This window comes from Olea europaea, chromosome 21, assembly GCF_002742605.1.
Source record: "Olea europaea var. sylvestris chromosome 21, O_europaea_v1, whole genome shotgun sequence".
NCBI classification, from domain to species: Eukaryota; Viridiplantae; Streptophyta; class Magnoliopsida; order Lamiales; family Oleaceae; genus Olea; species Olea europaea.
In genome coordinates this window covers 18,180,204-18,194,952 of record NC_036257.1, presented here as the reverse complement: position 1 = coordinate 18,194,952, position 14,749 = coordinate 18,180,204, and the positions used below count along the sequence as shown (strand labels likewise).

The 14,749-nt window shown below is 34.5% G+C and overlaps 1 protein-coding gene and 1 pseudogene across 1 annotated transcript; both read left to right on the top strand.

The window, feature by feature from the left end:
- Positions 1-1,522: 1,522 nt before the first annotated feature.
- LOC111370998 (xyloglucan endotransglucosylase/hydrolase 2-like) lies at positions 1,523-2,823 on the top strand. The gene is made up of 3 exons (XM_022992929.1): positions 1,523-1,887; positions 1,974-2,167; positions 2,260-2,823. The coding sequence occupies exons 1-3, from the start codon at positions 1,597-1,599 to the stop codon at positions 2,669-2,671; spliced, it is 897 nt and encodes a 298-aa protein (XP_022848697.1). The 5' UTR covers positions 1,523-1,596; the 3' UTR covers positions 2,672-2,823.
- An 8,760-nt stretch (positions 2,824-11,583) lies between these two features.
- LOC111370997 lies at positions 11,584-12,871 on the top strand (annotated as a pseudogene).
- The last annotated feature ends 1,878 nt before the right edge of the window (positions 12,872-14,749 follow it).

Sequence of the window (14,749 nt, the reverse complement as noted above, 5' to 3'; positions counted from 1 at the left end):
TGATTTTATATTTCAATATTTAATCGAACTGAGATATAATCAGTCTTGTAAATATCCCAAATATATCTATCACGAGTTACATAGTGTGGCCAGATTCTTTCAATCAATAATAATTTCAATTAACCCACTGATTGAGATGCTGGCCAGACGTATGCTCGGTCAAAACTTCATGGGAACCCACGAATTCACACATGAAAGCTGTCATGGAAGTGCAGTGGGTTGGACTCTTTGGAATTTTCTATAAGAAATTTTGTTTGGCAAAATTCCCATTAAAGCATTCGTAATTGTTTAAAGGCATGTTTAATAGAAATTTTATCAATGAAATTATGGATTTTAGCAGATTTATAATGAAAAAGAGAGCTGGAGAAATAGATTGCAATTGGTAAATAAAGTGCAATCGGATTTGGGTGTAAGGATTATGAAGGATTTTGATAAATAGATGGGGCCGTTGATTTACTTTAATTCAAAGATCGAAATTATTTATCAATTTCTTTTGTCAAATACAATGGTAGGAAGAGAGAGAGAGAGAGAGGCATTAGGGAAAATGTCTTCAATTTTTGACCTAATGCAATTCGGTGGATCAAGGAATAATTCTACCAAATTCCTTTCTTCTTCAAATTGTGACTCTTTGGCATCTTTTTCTCCAATTCAAATAAGAACCACAAGTTAATTTTGATAATACTAATTTTAAAACATTAAAAAAATGATAGTTTTATTTTGGCCGTTATTTAGGAAATTCGTACAAAAATGTATCGATAGAAAGACAAGATTCATTATAGTAGTTAGTTAATTCTAGGATTGTATAAACGTGTTACATGAATTTAACATTTTTAAAAAGTGTTTTCAAGAGAAATAAATAATCAATTGAAAAAGGAAACAAAGTACCATAATCAAGTCGCATAAAGCAAAGTTCCAACGACATTTGATCGCCCCCCAGCACAAATCGAAACATTTAGAATGCTCAATCTACACCTTTAACTATACCAAAAACAAAAACATATAAATAGCCTATTCAACTCGTCGAAAAACGTTTGTAACTATATTAACAATTCTCGAATAAGCATTGAAAATATTAGAGGACATGGCGAATGCCTTTCTTGCAAGTCCCCGAGCACTGCCAAATTCTTGATCCAAGGGCAAATTTATGTCACCGTGAAGTTGAATTTTCTTTATTTTTTAAGTATCTTACTTGACACAGCACCATCTGCAGGAAGCAACGTGTAAACGCATCTTCTTTGGCGCTTTCATTGTGAGAAGCAACTAAGAATTCATTAAAATATTGGACAAATTCCAGATATCAACTAGGGAATTTTCCAAAAGTCATACCATTACGCGTAAACTTCTATTTCTGAAACCAGCTAATTGGCTAACTCACTAAATTATTCTGTCCAGCTCAAATACGCTGTCCGGTCTCAACACAGAAACTTCCTTCTGATCAAGATCAACCTCCATGTTACCCTACCCCACCCCACCCCACCTCACAAAATCATATATATATGGAGGCTCCATTTCAAAATTTACTCATAACAAAAACACCTTCACTCTTCCTCCCTTTCTCTCCTTCTCTCTAGCTACATTTCTTTTTCAGCTACAAAAATGGCAACATTTTCAAATTCCAAACTTCTATTGAATCTGGGAGTTGTTTTAGTTTCTATTGTCATGACTTCTTTGGTGACCCCTTCTGCTGGTAGCTTCTACAGGGATGCTGATATAAACTGGGGTGATGGTCGAGGTAAGATAATGGAGGGTGGCAGGCTTCTAACGCTCTCCTTAGACCAATATTCTGGTTCTGGATTTCAGTCCAAGAATGAGTACCTGTTTGGAAGGTTCGATATGCAACTTAAGCTTATTCCTGGAGACTCTGCTGGAACTGTAACCACATTTTTCGTAAGTGCTCAATTTTTCCTTCACTCACCACCACCCCTCTTTTTTTGATATCCATTATTGAATTGTTTGTTTATTTTGTTGTGCAGTTAGCGTCTCAAGGACCTGGTCACGATGAAATTGATTTCGAGTTTCTAGGCAATGCATCTGGACAACCATATACTGTTCATACCAATGTGTATTCTCAAGGAAAAGGGAACAAGGAACAACAATTCCATCTCTGGTTTGATCCAACATCAGCTTACCACACCTACTCCATCGTTTGGAATTCTCAACGAATCATGTAAGTCAATATACAAAGCCCTTAAGTGTCCCTTTCATTGATCTTCAAACAGTAAGAAAATTAATAATAATTCTCTTGGTTATGAATTTCAGTTTCTTGGCGGACAACATTCCTATCAGAGTATTCAACAATCACCAGGCAATTGGCATTCCATTTCCTACAAACCAGCCCATGAGAGTATACTGTAGCTTATGGAATGCAGACGATTGGGCGACACAAGGTGGAAGAATCAAGACTGACTGGACAAAAGCTCCTTTTGTTGCCTCTTACAGGAATTTCAATGTCAATGGCAATATCTGTGCATCTGGATCGAACGTTGGATCTTGTGCTTCCAAGTCTGTTGATTCCTCTAATTCTGGGACTTGGCAAACTCTAGAATTGGATGCAAAGGGAAGAAATAGACTTCGTTGGGTACAACAGAAACACATGATTTATAATTATTGTGCTGATGTTCCAAGGTTTCCTCAAGGCTTATCTGCAGAATGCAAGCGTTCAAGATTCTGACAATAGTGTGCACTGTTTCATATTTCAATTCTTCTGTCATGAAAATGTCTATAGAAATTAATTCTTTTATTCTTATATTCGTTTATTCAAATGTAATGTTGTATTGACTATTGATTTTAATAATGGGAAACAAATTTGATGTCTTTATTGAATGCTTTTCTCAGCTTATATTCTTTATTAAATGACTAGCATTTATTATTACCATTTGCTATACCATACTGGCATTTGTTATTCATTATTTAACTGTTTGATTATTATCACTCAAGCTCTTAATTTATGTATTTTAGGATTCAATTGACTCGATCATCATCGAGAAAAGAGTCACAAGTAGTGTTTGATTTGGAGAAGTCTTGGATTACTATTTACTTTGAGATTAATCATAGGATTATTTTCATGTGATATCTTTATTTCTTATTCATTGGTAGAGTTGTTTAATTTTTATCACAAGTAAAGGACAAACATATCTAACATAAAATTCGTTAGGTTATGGCAAATTTAACGAAAAAAAGAAAAAAGAAAAATAGATAGTTAGATTCAATGTCAAAATTAAGCTCTTGAAATTTTTTTCACAAATAATAGTAGGATGCAAATAACTCAAATAAGAAATAACTTAACAAACAACTATAAATAGATCATAGAAAAAAAAAAAAAAAAAAAAACTCATGGAGTCATGTTTCTATCAACGTTTATGATACGTGAAGATGGGAATTATTGATAGTAAGTGATGACATCTGTTAGTAGAAAGAGGTCCAACCAGAGAAGGTGATGTAGATTTTCTACGTTTTCTACTTCTTACTACACGAGGAATCTTTCAAATGAAGAGAAAACATGATACAGAGAAATGGTAGTTGATATATTTAAAAGATATGAACAAAATATGTTGTTTTTATTGCAAACTGTTTAGTACAAAAAAATAGTTCGAACTAATTTGGTGATCAACGAACTAAAGATCAGAAAAACCTTGGTATTAAGAAGAAAGGTCGTTAACAAGTAATTATAATATAATTAAGATAAATGCTTTGGTTGATTTAGAATTCATATTGAGAAAGAAAAGAACAATGGATAGAGATGCAAGAAATTAAAGGAGTTAATAAAGAGAAGAACATGGCAACAATGTTTCATAAAGAATTATTATCCTGGTATATAATTCATTTAGTATTTCATGGAAACAATGACAAGATTTGTTGAGTATCATGAATGAAATGATAAGAGTGTTATGCCTATAAATTGCATGGCATACGCGTGATGCAATGTCCTTCATTGGCCAACGTGACATTGACTATTTAATTGATTGGACTTCTTTAATTAAAAAATTGTATTTGGGCTTGAACTTTGCCCATTTCACAAAACTCATTTGGCCCAATTCAATTTTTTTATATATGGATTCGCTTCACACTTATGATATATCATTCTAACCCTAACCAAAACCCCCTCTCCTGTGTCTTGCACTATCATATTATTTTTCATCGGGCCGTTGACTTAATCGTCAAAGTGCAAATGATTGTCGGAAATTTTCTCGGCAGATGACCTTTGCATTCTAACGGAGTGTTCAATGTGCAGGTGGGTCCATGTGGAGGGGCCGTGGTGGGGATTCTGTTAGTCCATTTTTTGAGGTCAACAAAAAGTATTTGGATGGATAGAGATAAATATAATATTTCCTTATATAAATTATTATCTTTGAAAAGGTACAGTATATTTTTCTCTTTAAAGACCTAGGAATTTCTCATGCTACCACTGCTTTAGGTGAGTGTATATTGTATAAATCTACAAAAGTTCTATGCGAGAGTTCCAAGATTTTCCTGCAATCCCTTCATGTTTTCTATGTTAAGGCTCAAGTTTGAGGGAAATCATAATTGTAGACATGGCCATGTTTTTTTACTTTATTTATAAAACTTATATCTTTATATTTAATGCCACGTAATATTACTTCATCACTGGTAAGTTGATATGAGTCCTTTACTCATCTTGGTAGTGGGTGGGATTGCAGGGTTGAGAAGAAGATATGAGACTTGATAACTGTTAATTATTTGTGGGTTGTCTCACATGATTCTTAGCTTCGTGGGCCTCTGTAAATTGGGCCAAATGCTCCACCGGGTTGCTGTGGTTATTTCAAGTTTGATAAAATCGTGTTTTGATAAAAACGCCTCTTCGAGAATTAAAATTAGCCGTACACGTGGCTAAGTCTCTGCCCTCTGATTGTTTGGATGAATACAGATACTTACACACTGGGTCTTGGCTTTTTCATTCATATTCTAGAGAATTCTTTGTGTCTCTTCGTCTTACTCTCTGTCCTTCGTTTTTTGTGTGAAAACTAAGGTTTGGCTATGTTAGATGAAATCGATCTTTGTGATTGATAATATTCTGTTATTTGTGTAGAGAAATGGTTGTTTTGTGCGACATGTGAGAGTGATAGCAGTTTTGTGTTGTTGTGTCAAAAGGCAAGAAAAAACTCGAAGAAATTTCCAATTTCTTCGTACATTTGTACACGGTTCTTGTTCGTTATTAGTGGATCTAGAGCTTAATCTCGTGAGAGATGCTCAACGAGTGATTAGGTTGCAAAATCGAACACTAGACCCTTTTAAAAGGGCAAAACATATCCTGTGTTAATTTTCTTTAATTTCTGCAGTTCTTTAATGGTTTTTCCTAGGATCGATCCAAATGTTTTAAGTTTTAAAACATAACAGTGGTATCAGAGCCAGTTTCTTGATTTTTTTCTTAATTTTTTCTTCTCTCGAATTTCAAATCTATTATTTTTGGAACCCTAGGTTCAAGTTTTGTTAAAAAGTTTTTTTTTAAACTCTGAATTTTTTTTGTTAACTGGGTTGGATTGCGTACAAAACTTGTAACTAAAGATTCGAAACCCTTCCTTAGTTGAAATCAGTTGGTTTTCTGTAAATGAAATTGAAAAATTCGATCCTCAAGTCCTGCTCCTTTATTTTTTGAATTTTTCTGAGTTGACTCATAATTGTGTTCAACTGGTTGCCCTAACTCGTACTGAGTTTGGCGAGTTGAGTTAAATCGCAACTGAGTTTCAACTGGGTGTTCTAACTCGTACTGAGTTTGGCGAGTTAAGCTGACTCGCTTCGATCCCTGCTGAGTTGACCCCGAGTTCTGAAAATACATTTATCTGTGCAGTGTGCAGTGTAACCTGGTTCCTTCCTGGCTTAAGTATGATCACTCCTAAACTGGAATTTTAAGATTTCAGTTTCATGATATAATTCTGACCCTCTTTTTTCATTTAGACAGTGTTCTAGTTAATCGTGAAGCCTGTAAATAAGGTAGTTAAATTCAGAAAATAAAATTGTCTTGTTGTTTATCTTACTTACCTGAATCACTTATACTGTATATTGCATAATTGCATGCTATTCAATTATATTTGTCATCATGTCCACTTCATATAAGTTAGACATAGAGACATGGAATGGTACTGGAGATTTCACTCTCTGACGCCAGAAGATGAGAGCCCTCTTACTGTAGCAAAGATGTGCTGCAGCCCTAGATGGGTCATGGGCTGTTGAAATTAGTGCATATAGGAGGAAAGAATTAGATGACATTGCATGGAGTACTATTTTTCTTCATCTATCAGACAATGTAATTAGAAAAGTAGGAGAAACTGCCTCTGCAGAAGCCAATTCTGCTGAGACTCTATGGACAAAATTAGAAACTTTTTACTTAACTAAGTCCATGCCTAATAAATGTTACCTCCTCAGGCAATTTTACAATTTCATATTCGATCCCTCTTCTGGCCTAGAAGAAAATTTAGATAAATTCACTAAATTGATTCAGGACTTAGATAACTCTGATGAGGAGATCTCTAGTGACCAACAAGTAGTTGCCTTATTAAACTCTCTAAGTGAGAAATATAAAGACATTAGAAATGCTTTAGAATATGGGGAGCAGACTCTTACAGTAGATATCATAACTGCAGCCCTTAGAAATAAGGAACTTGAAATGAAAATCGAGGCAAAAGACTCTAAGTTTGGTGAAGGGCTATATATGAAAGAGAAATTGAATCAAAATAAGAAATAGATCGAGTACAACTTTAATTCAACCAAGAAAGGAAAATTTCAGAGTAATAGAAATAGAGATAAGAACAAAAATCAAGTAGAACCAAAGAACTAGATCAGAAAATGCTATTACTGTGGCAAAACTGAACACTTGATAAAGAATTGCTTTAAGAAAATCTTAGATGTGAAAGATAAAAACAACACTGATGATTCTGCAACAGCAGCCTGCAATAATGAAACTGATATTCAGGGGGTTGTTCTTGTGAACACCTAAAGGAGGGATTCAAAAGAATAGGTCCTAGACTCTGGTTGTAACTTCCATATGTGCCCCACTAAAGAGTGGTTTTCTGAGTTTCTCAATTTCAATGGAGGATAAATTCAGATGGGCAATGACATGAGTTGTCAAATTAAGGGCATTGGGAAGATAAAATTGATGTTAACTGAAAATTATACCCTTGAATTAGAAAATGCTAGATATGTTCCTGAATTGAAAATGAATCTAATCTCCCTGGGAGAATTGGATGAAAAATATAACATCACTATACACAAGAGTCTTCTGAGATTATTTTTAGGAAACATATGTGTTATTTCCTCTTCAAAAATAAATGGCATTTATACAATTTCTGCTGAACAAGTAATAAGTCATTGTACCACGGCCTCAAATCATGTTTCTGATAAGTCATTAATTTGGCATAAAAGATTGGGGCACATTTTAGAGAAAGGTCTAATCATTTTAAACAAACTTAGATGTTTTGGAACTGATAATATTGAAAAATTAGACTTTTGTGAAAATTGTACTGCTGGAAAACAGAAAAGACTGCCTTTTAAAACTGGAATCCCTAAATCCACTTCAATCTTGGATTACTTACATGCTGATCTGTGGGGTCCAGCATCAGTAAATATATTTAGTGGATTTAGGTTCTATCTACTGATAGTAGATGACTTTTCAAGAAAAATATGGACTTTTCTCTTAAAACAAAATTCTAATACTTTTTTGATTTTCAAACAATGGAAGTCTATGATTGAAAATCAAACGAACAAGAAAATCAAAGCACTGAGGACTGATAATGGACTTAAATTTTGTAACCTTGAATTTAATTAATTTTGTAAAGAATTTGGAATTCTTAGACATAGAACTGTAACATACACACCTCAGCAAAATGGAGTTGCTGAGAGAATGAATAAGACTCTTTCGGAAAAAGTTAGATGCATGTTGTACAGTTCTGGTCTCCCTAAGTTTTTCTGGGGTGAAGCCCTAAATACTGCAACTTTTCTAATAAATAGAAGTCCATCTAGTGCTATTGATTGTCAAGTCCCTGAAAAGTTGTGGTATGGAAAAACACTTGACTATAACAAACTCAAAGTGTTTGGATGTGCAGCCTATTCTCACAAAAATGAAGGCAAACTAGAGCCTAGATCCCAAAAATGTGTTTTCTTGGGATATGGGGAGGAAACAAAAGGTTATAGGCTGTGGGTTAAAGAACAAAATGGTTTTAAAGTCATAATAAGCAGAGATGTAATTTTTAATGAAAATGACATGCCTTGTATCAAATCTGGAGACCCTAGAACTCTTGAATATGCACCTGTTAAACAAACCATCATGGAAACTCAAACACAGAATGCTGTAAATCAAGATGATAATTTTGAGGTGGAGCTTGTTGAATCTGAAATAAGTAATGAGCATGATGAATCTGAAATGAAGTTGAAATATCATATAATACTCTTACTGATTACCAGTTAACTAGAGATTGGGAAAGAAGAATTATAATTCCCTCCAGCAGGTTTAATAGTGAAGAATTTGTCACTCTATTTTCTGCTTTTGATTCTTTAAATTCAAAACCTACATCCTTTGATAAAGCCATTAAATGTCCTGATTCTAAGCTTTGGAAGGAAGCCATGAATGAGGAAATGGATTCACTTGTTAAAAATAAAACTTGGATTTTAGTTAATAGACCTAAAAATCAAAAGGTTGTAGACTGTAAATGGATTTTTAAAATAAAAGAAGGTGACTCAAATACAGAAAATAAGAGGTATAAGGCCAGACTTGTGGCCAAAGGTTTCACTCAAAGGGAAGGAGTGGATTACAATGAAATATTTTCCCTAGTTGCCAAATATACTACAATCAGAATCTTATTGGCTCTAACTACTCACTTTAACTAGGAATTAGAACAACTTGATGTTAAAACAACATTTCTAAATGGTGACCTTGATGAGATTATATACATGAATCAACCTAAAGGATTTGAAGTAAAATCTAAATTAGATAAAGTTTGTCTGTTAAAGAAATCACTTTATGGGCTTAAACAAGGCCTTAGACAATGGTATTTGAAATTTAATTCTTTTGTGCAAACTTTAGGCTTTGTGAAAAGCAACTATGATTCATGTTTGTTCTATGAAGGTTTAGGTGGAGCTGAATCTATATATCTCCTATTTTATGTTGATGATATGTTGCTTGCTTGTTATGATAAAATTGAGATTGAATTTGATAAATCAAAGTTAAAATCAGAATTCGAAATGAAAGATTTAGGACAAGCTAAAAGAATCCTTGGAATGGAGATAGATAGAGACAGGAATAACTACATACTAACACTAAAACAAGGGTCCTATGTGTAGAAAATTCTTGAAAAATTTTCTATGTTAGAATGTAAACCTGTCACTCTTCCAATTGCTAATCATTTTAAGTTGTCAAATGAACAATCACCTAAAACAGATGATGAACTAAGGAGAATGGAGAAAATACCTTATGCCAACACAATAGGTTCCACAATGTACCTCATGGTTTGCACCAGGCCTGACCTAGCATATGGAATTAGTGTATTAAGTAGGTTTATGACTAATCCTGGTGAAACACATTGGCTTGCCATGAAATGGATGTTAAGGTACTTGAAAGGATCATCTGATTTAGGATTAATGTACAAAAAGGGCAATGAAGAGATAAAACTGAAAGGATATACAGACTCAGATTTTGCTGGTGACTTAGATAAAAGAAGATCTACTTCTTCTTACATTTTCACTTTGTGTGATGGCTGTATAAGGTGGAAGTCACAGTTGCAAAAATTAGTTGTCTTATCTTCTACAGAAGCAGAATACATTGCAGCATGTGATGCTGTTAAAGAAAACATTTGGCTGAGAGGCTTAATTAATGAAATTGGTTTTGCAAACAATTCTGTTAGTATATATACAGATAATCAAAGTGTCATACACCTTAGTAAAAACCCTATATATCATGATCGAACTAAACATGTAGACATAAAATTTCATTTTGTACAAAATATGATAGAAAAATGATTGATAAAGTTGGTTAAAATTCCCACAGAATTTAATCCTGATGACTTGGGCACTAAGGTGTTGCCTCTAAATAAATTTAAGAATTATTTGAAAATTCTGAATGTCACATGATATGATAAATTCAGAACTTGTAATAAGTTTATGTTGATAAGGTTTAACTAATTTTTCATTTTACAAGTACTTTGAGCAAATGAACTCAAGTTGATGTAGTATCTAGATCCTTTAGTAAAGAATAAGAATCAGTTCAGCAATGTGGAGATTGTTAATTATTTGTGGGTTGCCTCACATGATTCTTGGCTTCGTGGGCCTCTTTAAATTGGGCTAAATGCTCCACCGGATTGCTGTGGTTATTTCAAGTTTGATAAAATCGTGTTTTGATCAAAATGCCTCTTCGAGAATTAAAATTAGCCGTACACGTGGCTAAGTCTCTGCCCTCTGATTGTTTGGATGAATACAAATACTTACACACTGGGTCTTGGCTTTTTCATTCATATTCTAGAGAATTCTTTGTGTCTCTTCGTCTTACTCTCTGTCCTTTGTTTTCTGAGTGAAAACTAAGGTTTGGCTGTGTTAGATGAAATCGATCTTTGTGATTGATAATATTCTGTTATTTGTGTAGAGAAAGAAATGGTTGTTTTGTGCAACCTGTGAGAGTGATAGCAGTGTTGTGTTGTTGTGTCAAGATGCAAGAAAAAGCTCGAAGAAATTTCCAATTTCTTCGTACATTTGTACACGGTTCTTGTTCGTTATTAGTGGATCTAGAATTTAATCTCGTGAGAGATGCTCAACGGGTAATTAGGTTGCAAAACCGAACATCCGGGCCCTTTTAAAAGGGCAAAACATATCTTGTGTTAATTTTCTTTAATTTCTGCAATTCTTTAATGGTTTTTCCCAAGATCAATCCAAATGTTTTAAGTTTTAAAACATAACAATAACGAGTAATTAAACTAAGGCCCCTGCTGCAAGAACAGGGCCATGTATCATAAGGGGCCAGCTTGGCCCCCTGTGATAGGTTGGGGGCAGACATGCTCGGTGCTTAGTGATACGGGCTCCTGTATCAGGGACCTCTCTTAAACTAAGGAGCTAGAGAGGGGGAGGATTTATTATTATTATTTTATTTTATTTTATTTTTCCTTCAAGTTTGGCGACTATTAAAATCATAAAATATGCGGTTATCATTACTTGTTTACAAGCGACGAATTAATTGTTGTAGAAAAAGTAAGTTTTGAAATAAATTATTAATTTATTTTGGAACGTTAGGGAAAAGTAAATTACTATCTTGAGCGGCAGCATGAAATTTCAAGGAAACAAAGAGTTTCTGATGAATATATTGCTTCAAATAATATACAAATTTTAGGTATCAATTGGGCCGTCTCAACCTGGGAAGTTTCCAAAGGGACATAATTTACGCGTAAACTTGTATTTCTGAAACCAGCTTAGGCCAACTCCTATAAAAATTCCATACCAGCACACATTCACTGTCCTCACTCTTGTGGAAGCTTCCTTGGGAGCAAGGTCAACCCCCACCCCCACCCCCAACACTCCACCCTCAAACTATATATATATATATATATATATGGAGACTTCATTTCCAAATTCATTCATCATAAAAACACGTTCTCTCTCTTTCTCTCTCTCTATCTACGTTTTTATTTCGCCAACAAAAATGGCTACTAACTCAAGAGCTTTGTCGAATCTGGCAGTTGTTTTAGTTTGTATTGTCATGGCATCTCTTGTGACACATTCAGCTGGTGATTTCAACAGGAATGTTGATATAAACTGGGGTGATGGGCGGGGTAAAATACAGGAGGGTGGCAGGCTTCTAACACTCTCCCTCGACCAATATTCCGGTTCTGGATTTCAATCCAAGAATGAATACCTGTTTGGAAGATTCGACATGCAACTCAAACTTGTTTCTGGCGACTCTGCTGGAACTGTAACCACATTTTTCGTAAGTAATCTGCACCCGAATATGAATATCCCCTCTCTAATTTTCTTTACATCCATGATTGAATTGTTTATTTGGTTGTGCAGCTAGCCTCTCAAGGACCTGGCCACGATGAAATTGATTTCGAGTTTCTGGGAAATGCATCTGGACAGCCATACACAGTTCATACCAATGTGTATTCCCAAGGAAAAGGAAACAAAGAACAACAATTCCATCTCTGGTTCGATCCAGCTGCAGCTTTCCACACCTACTTAATCGTGTGAAATTCTCAGCGCATCATGTAAATATACAAACTCCTCAAACCTCATTTTCACGGATCCTCAATCAATCAGAATATCATGCTAATTCTCTTCTTGATGATTTTCAGTTTCTTGGTGGACAATATTCCTATCAGAGTATTCAACAACCACCAAGCAATTGGCATTCCATTCCCAACAAACCAGCCCATGAGAGTATACTGCAGCTTATGGAATGCAGACGATTGGGCGACACAAGGTGGGAGAATAAAGACAGATTGGACGAAAGCTCCTTTTGTTGCCTCTTACAGGAATTGCAATGTCAATGGTAATATCTGTGCATCTGGATCGAACGTTGGATCATGTGCTTCTAAGTCCGTTGATTCCTCTAATTCCGGGACATGGCAAACTCAAGAATTGGATGCAAAGGGAAGAAATAGACTTCGTTGGGTACAACAAAAGCACATGATTTATAACTACTGCGCTGATGTTACAAGGTTTCCACAAGGCTTCTCTGCAGAATGCAAGCGTTCAAGATTCTAACAATATTGTGCACTGTTTCATATTCACTTCTTTTGTCATTAAAATGTCTATAGAATTTATTTGATTCTTATATTTGTTTATTCAAATGTATTGTCGTCTATTGATTGTAATAATGAGAAACAAATTTGATGCACTTAATGCGAAGAGGGAGAGACTATCAATCTTGTGCTATTTCTTATTTTCTGTTTCCCACTACCTAGAGCAATTACATGGATTATGCTTTGGAGTTGTCAACTCTTTCATCAATCTAATTGTTATGAAAAGCGAGAATTTGCAATATAAAATTAAGAACAAAAACACGAGATTTACATGAAAATCCAAGATATGAAAAAATTACGGGGGAAATTCACTATACCAAAGATGATTATAAGTAGTGCTACTACTTTCGAATGTTATGATATTATGAAATCCTAATATACATAGTCCATAGTGTGGGGCTCCGCTTCTACCCTAGACCCCATTTTTTCCTCATAAATTTAGTTTCACTACGTATTTGCACCGAGAGCTTCACTGTGTCAAACAGAATTCAAGTCACCTTACTCTAACACTAAGCAACACATAAGGTTTGATATGTCTAGTGATGGGAAAAAAACTCGTCCCGAATGGGGGAAAAAACCCCACACCGAAAGACCCGAACCCGCCCCATGAAGGGGGGGGGGGGAGATTAAAAATAATTTTATTTTTAGACAATTCACCCATTAAAAACTCATTTTGAATTTGTATTTTATTCTCTAATAATAACATAACTTGAAACTTTGAAAATGTAAAAAAAAAAAAAATAATAATAATAATAATAATAATAATAATAATAATAAAATTAAATGGGATAAAAATTGCCCATCCCCACCCCGTTGCCATCCCTAGATATGTCAACTAATTCACTCACACTATCAAATATAGCAATTGAGGAAATTTCGAATAAAGACAGCCGAAGACAAGCAATTCTCATTCTTCAACTTGCCAGAAAACACACATTAATCTACCTATGTTTTTCCTATCATACTTAATTTCTGGTTTGGGTGTCCAGGCATGGTCAAGAGCAGCTGTCTCGGCACGCCGCATAAAGCTTGGTTGTGGGTAAAGGCCAAAGGTGAGTTCTAGGAGTTCCACAAGTCGTAGAAAGTCTTCAACCTACACTTATTCTTTTATGCAGCTAAAATAATAATAATAATAAGCAGTCCTACTTCCTGTTAATTATTTTTCTCGACATATTTGTTTGTACAATTTGATACATGCATTGTCGCAAAAGAACTCAATCCAACCCATTTTATCACCACTACACCTCGAACGCATGACTAGGCCCATTTTGCCACCGCTTATCTACTCTACCCCTCTCAAGGTTTGCAAATAGTATTCGTACAAGTGTATTCATAGAAATCATAATCCACAATTATTGCAACTACACCAACGATTTCTTTCTAAAATTTTTTTCGTCATCAATGATAGAAAATGTCACTGATGAGTGATTTAAACTCATTATATTATGCCATTAATTTCATAATTTTGCTATTTTGGAGAGCATTTTAGAAGTGCTAACAAGTGATTTTGGTGTTGTTTTGTAGATTGATGTAAGTGGAGAAAACAAGAGCTAAAAGAGGTTAAAGGAAGGAAATAGGCAAAAGCTAGCGAAATTGGATGAAATGACCAAAACGTAAGAGATCCAAATTTTTTTGCAATTTTACCTAAGAATATCATCATATATACCTTGCTGTTTTCAGGATTACCTCGGCAAGAAGGTGCATGGAATCTTATGAAAGTAATAAATATGAGCCCTACAAAATTATTAATCTTTATAAAAAGACAATTATGCTGCACAATGAGTTTTAAGAATCATCTGCAATATTTAATTTTGTATTCTAATTTTTGGTTAAGCTGCATATTAATTATTTTCATGAGTGTTGGTTGGTACATACAGATGTCGGTTGGACCCATGCCAGAGATAATTAAAGGTTCATACTTTACGCGGAAAAATTATTCTGTCTTCATTTTGTTCAATTAATCTTTGGCAACTTTCAGTCCATGGTGTCCAGCTTAGTTTCCAGCCCCCAGCCCCACT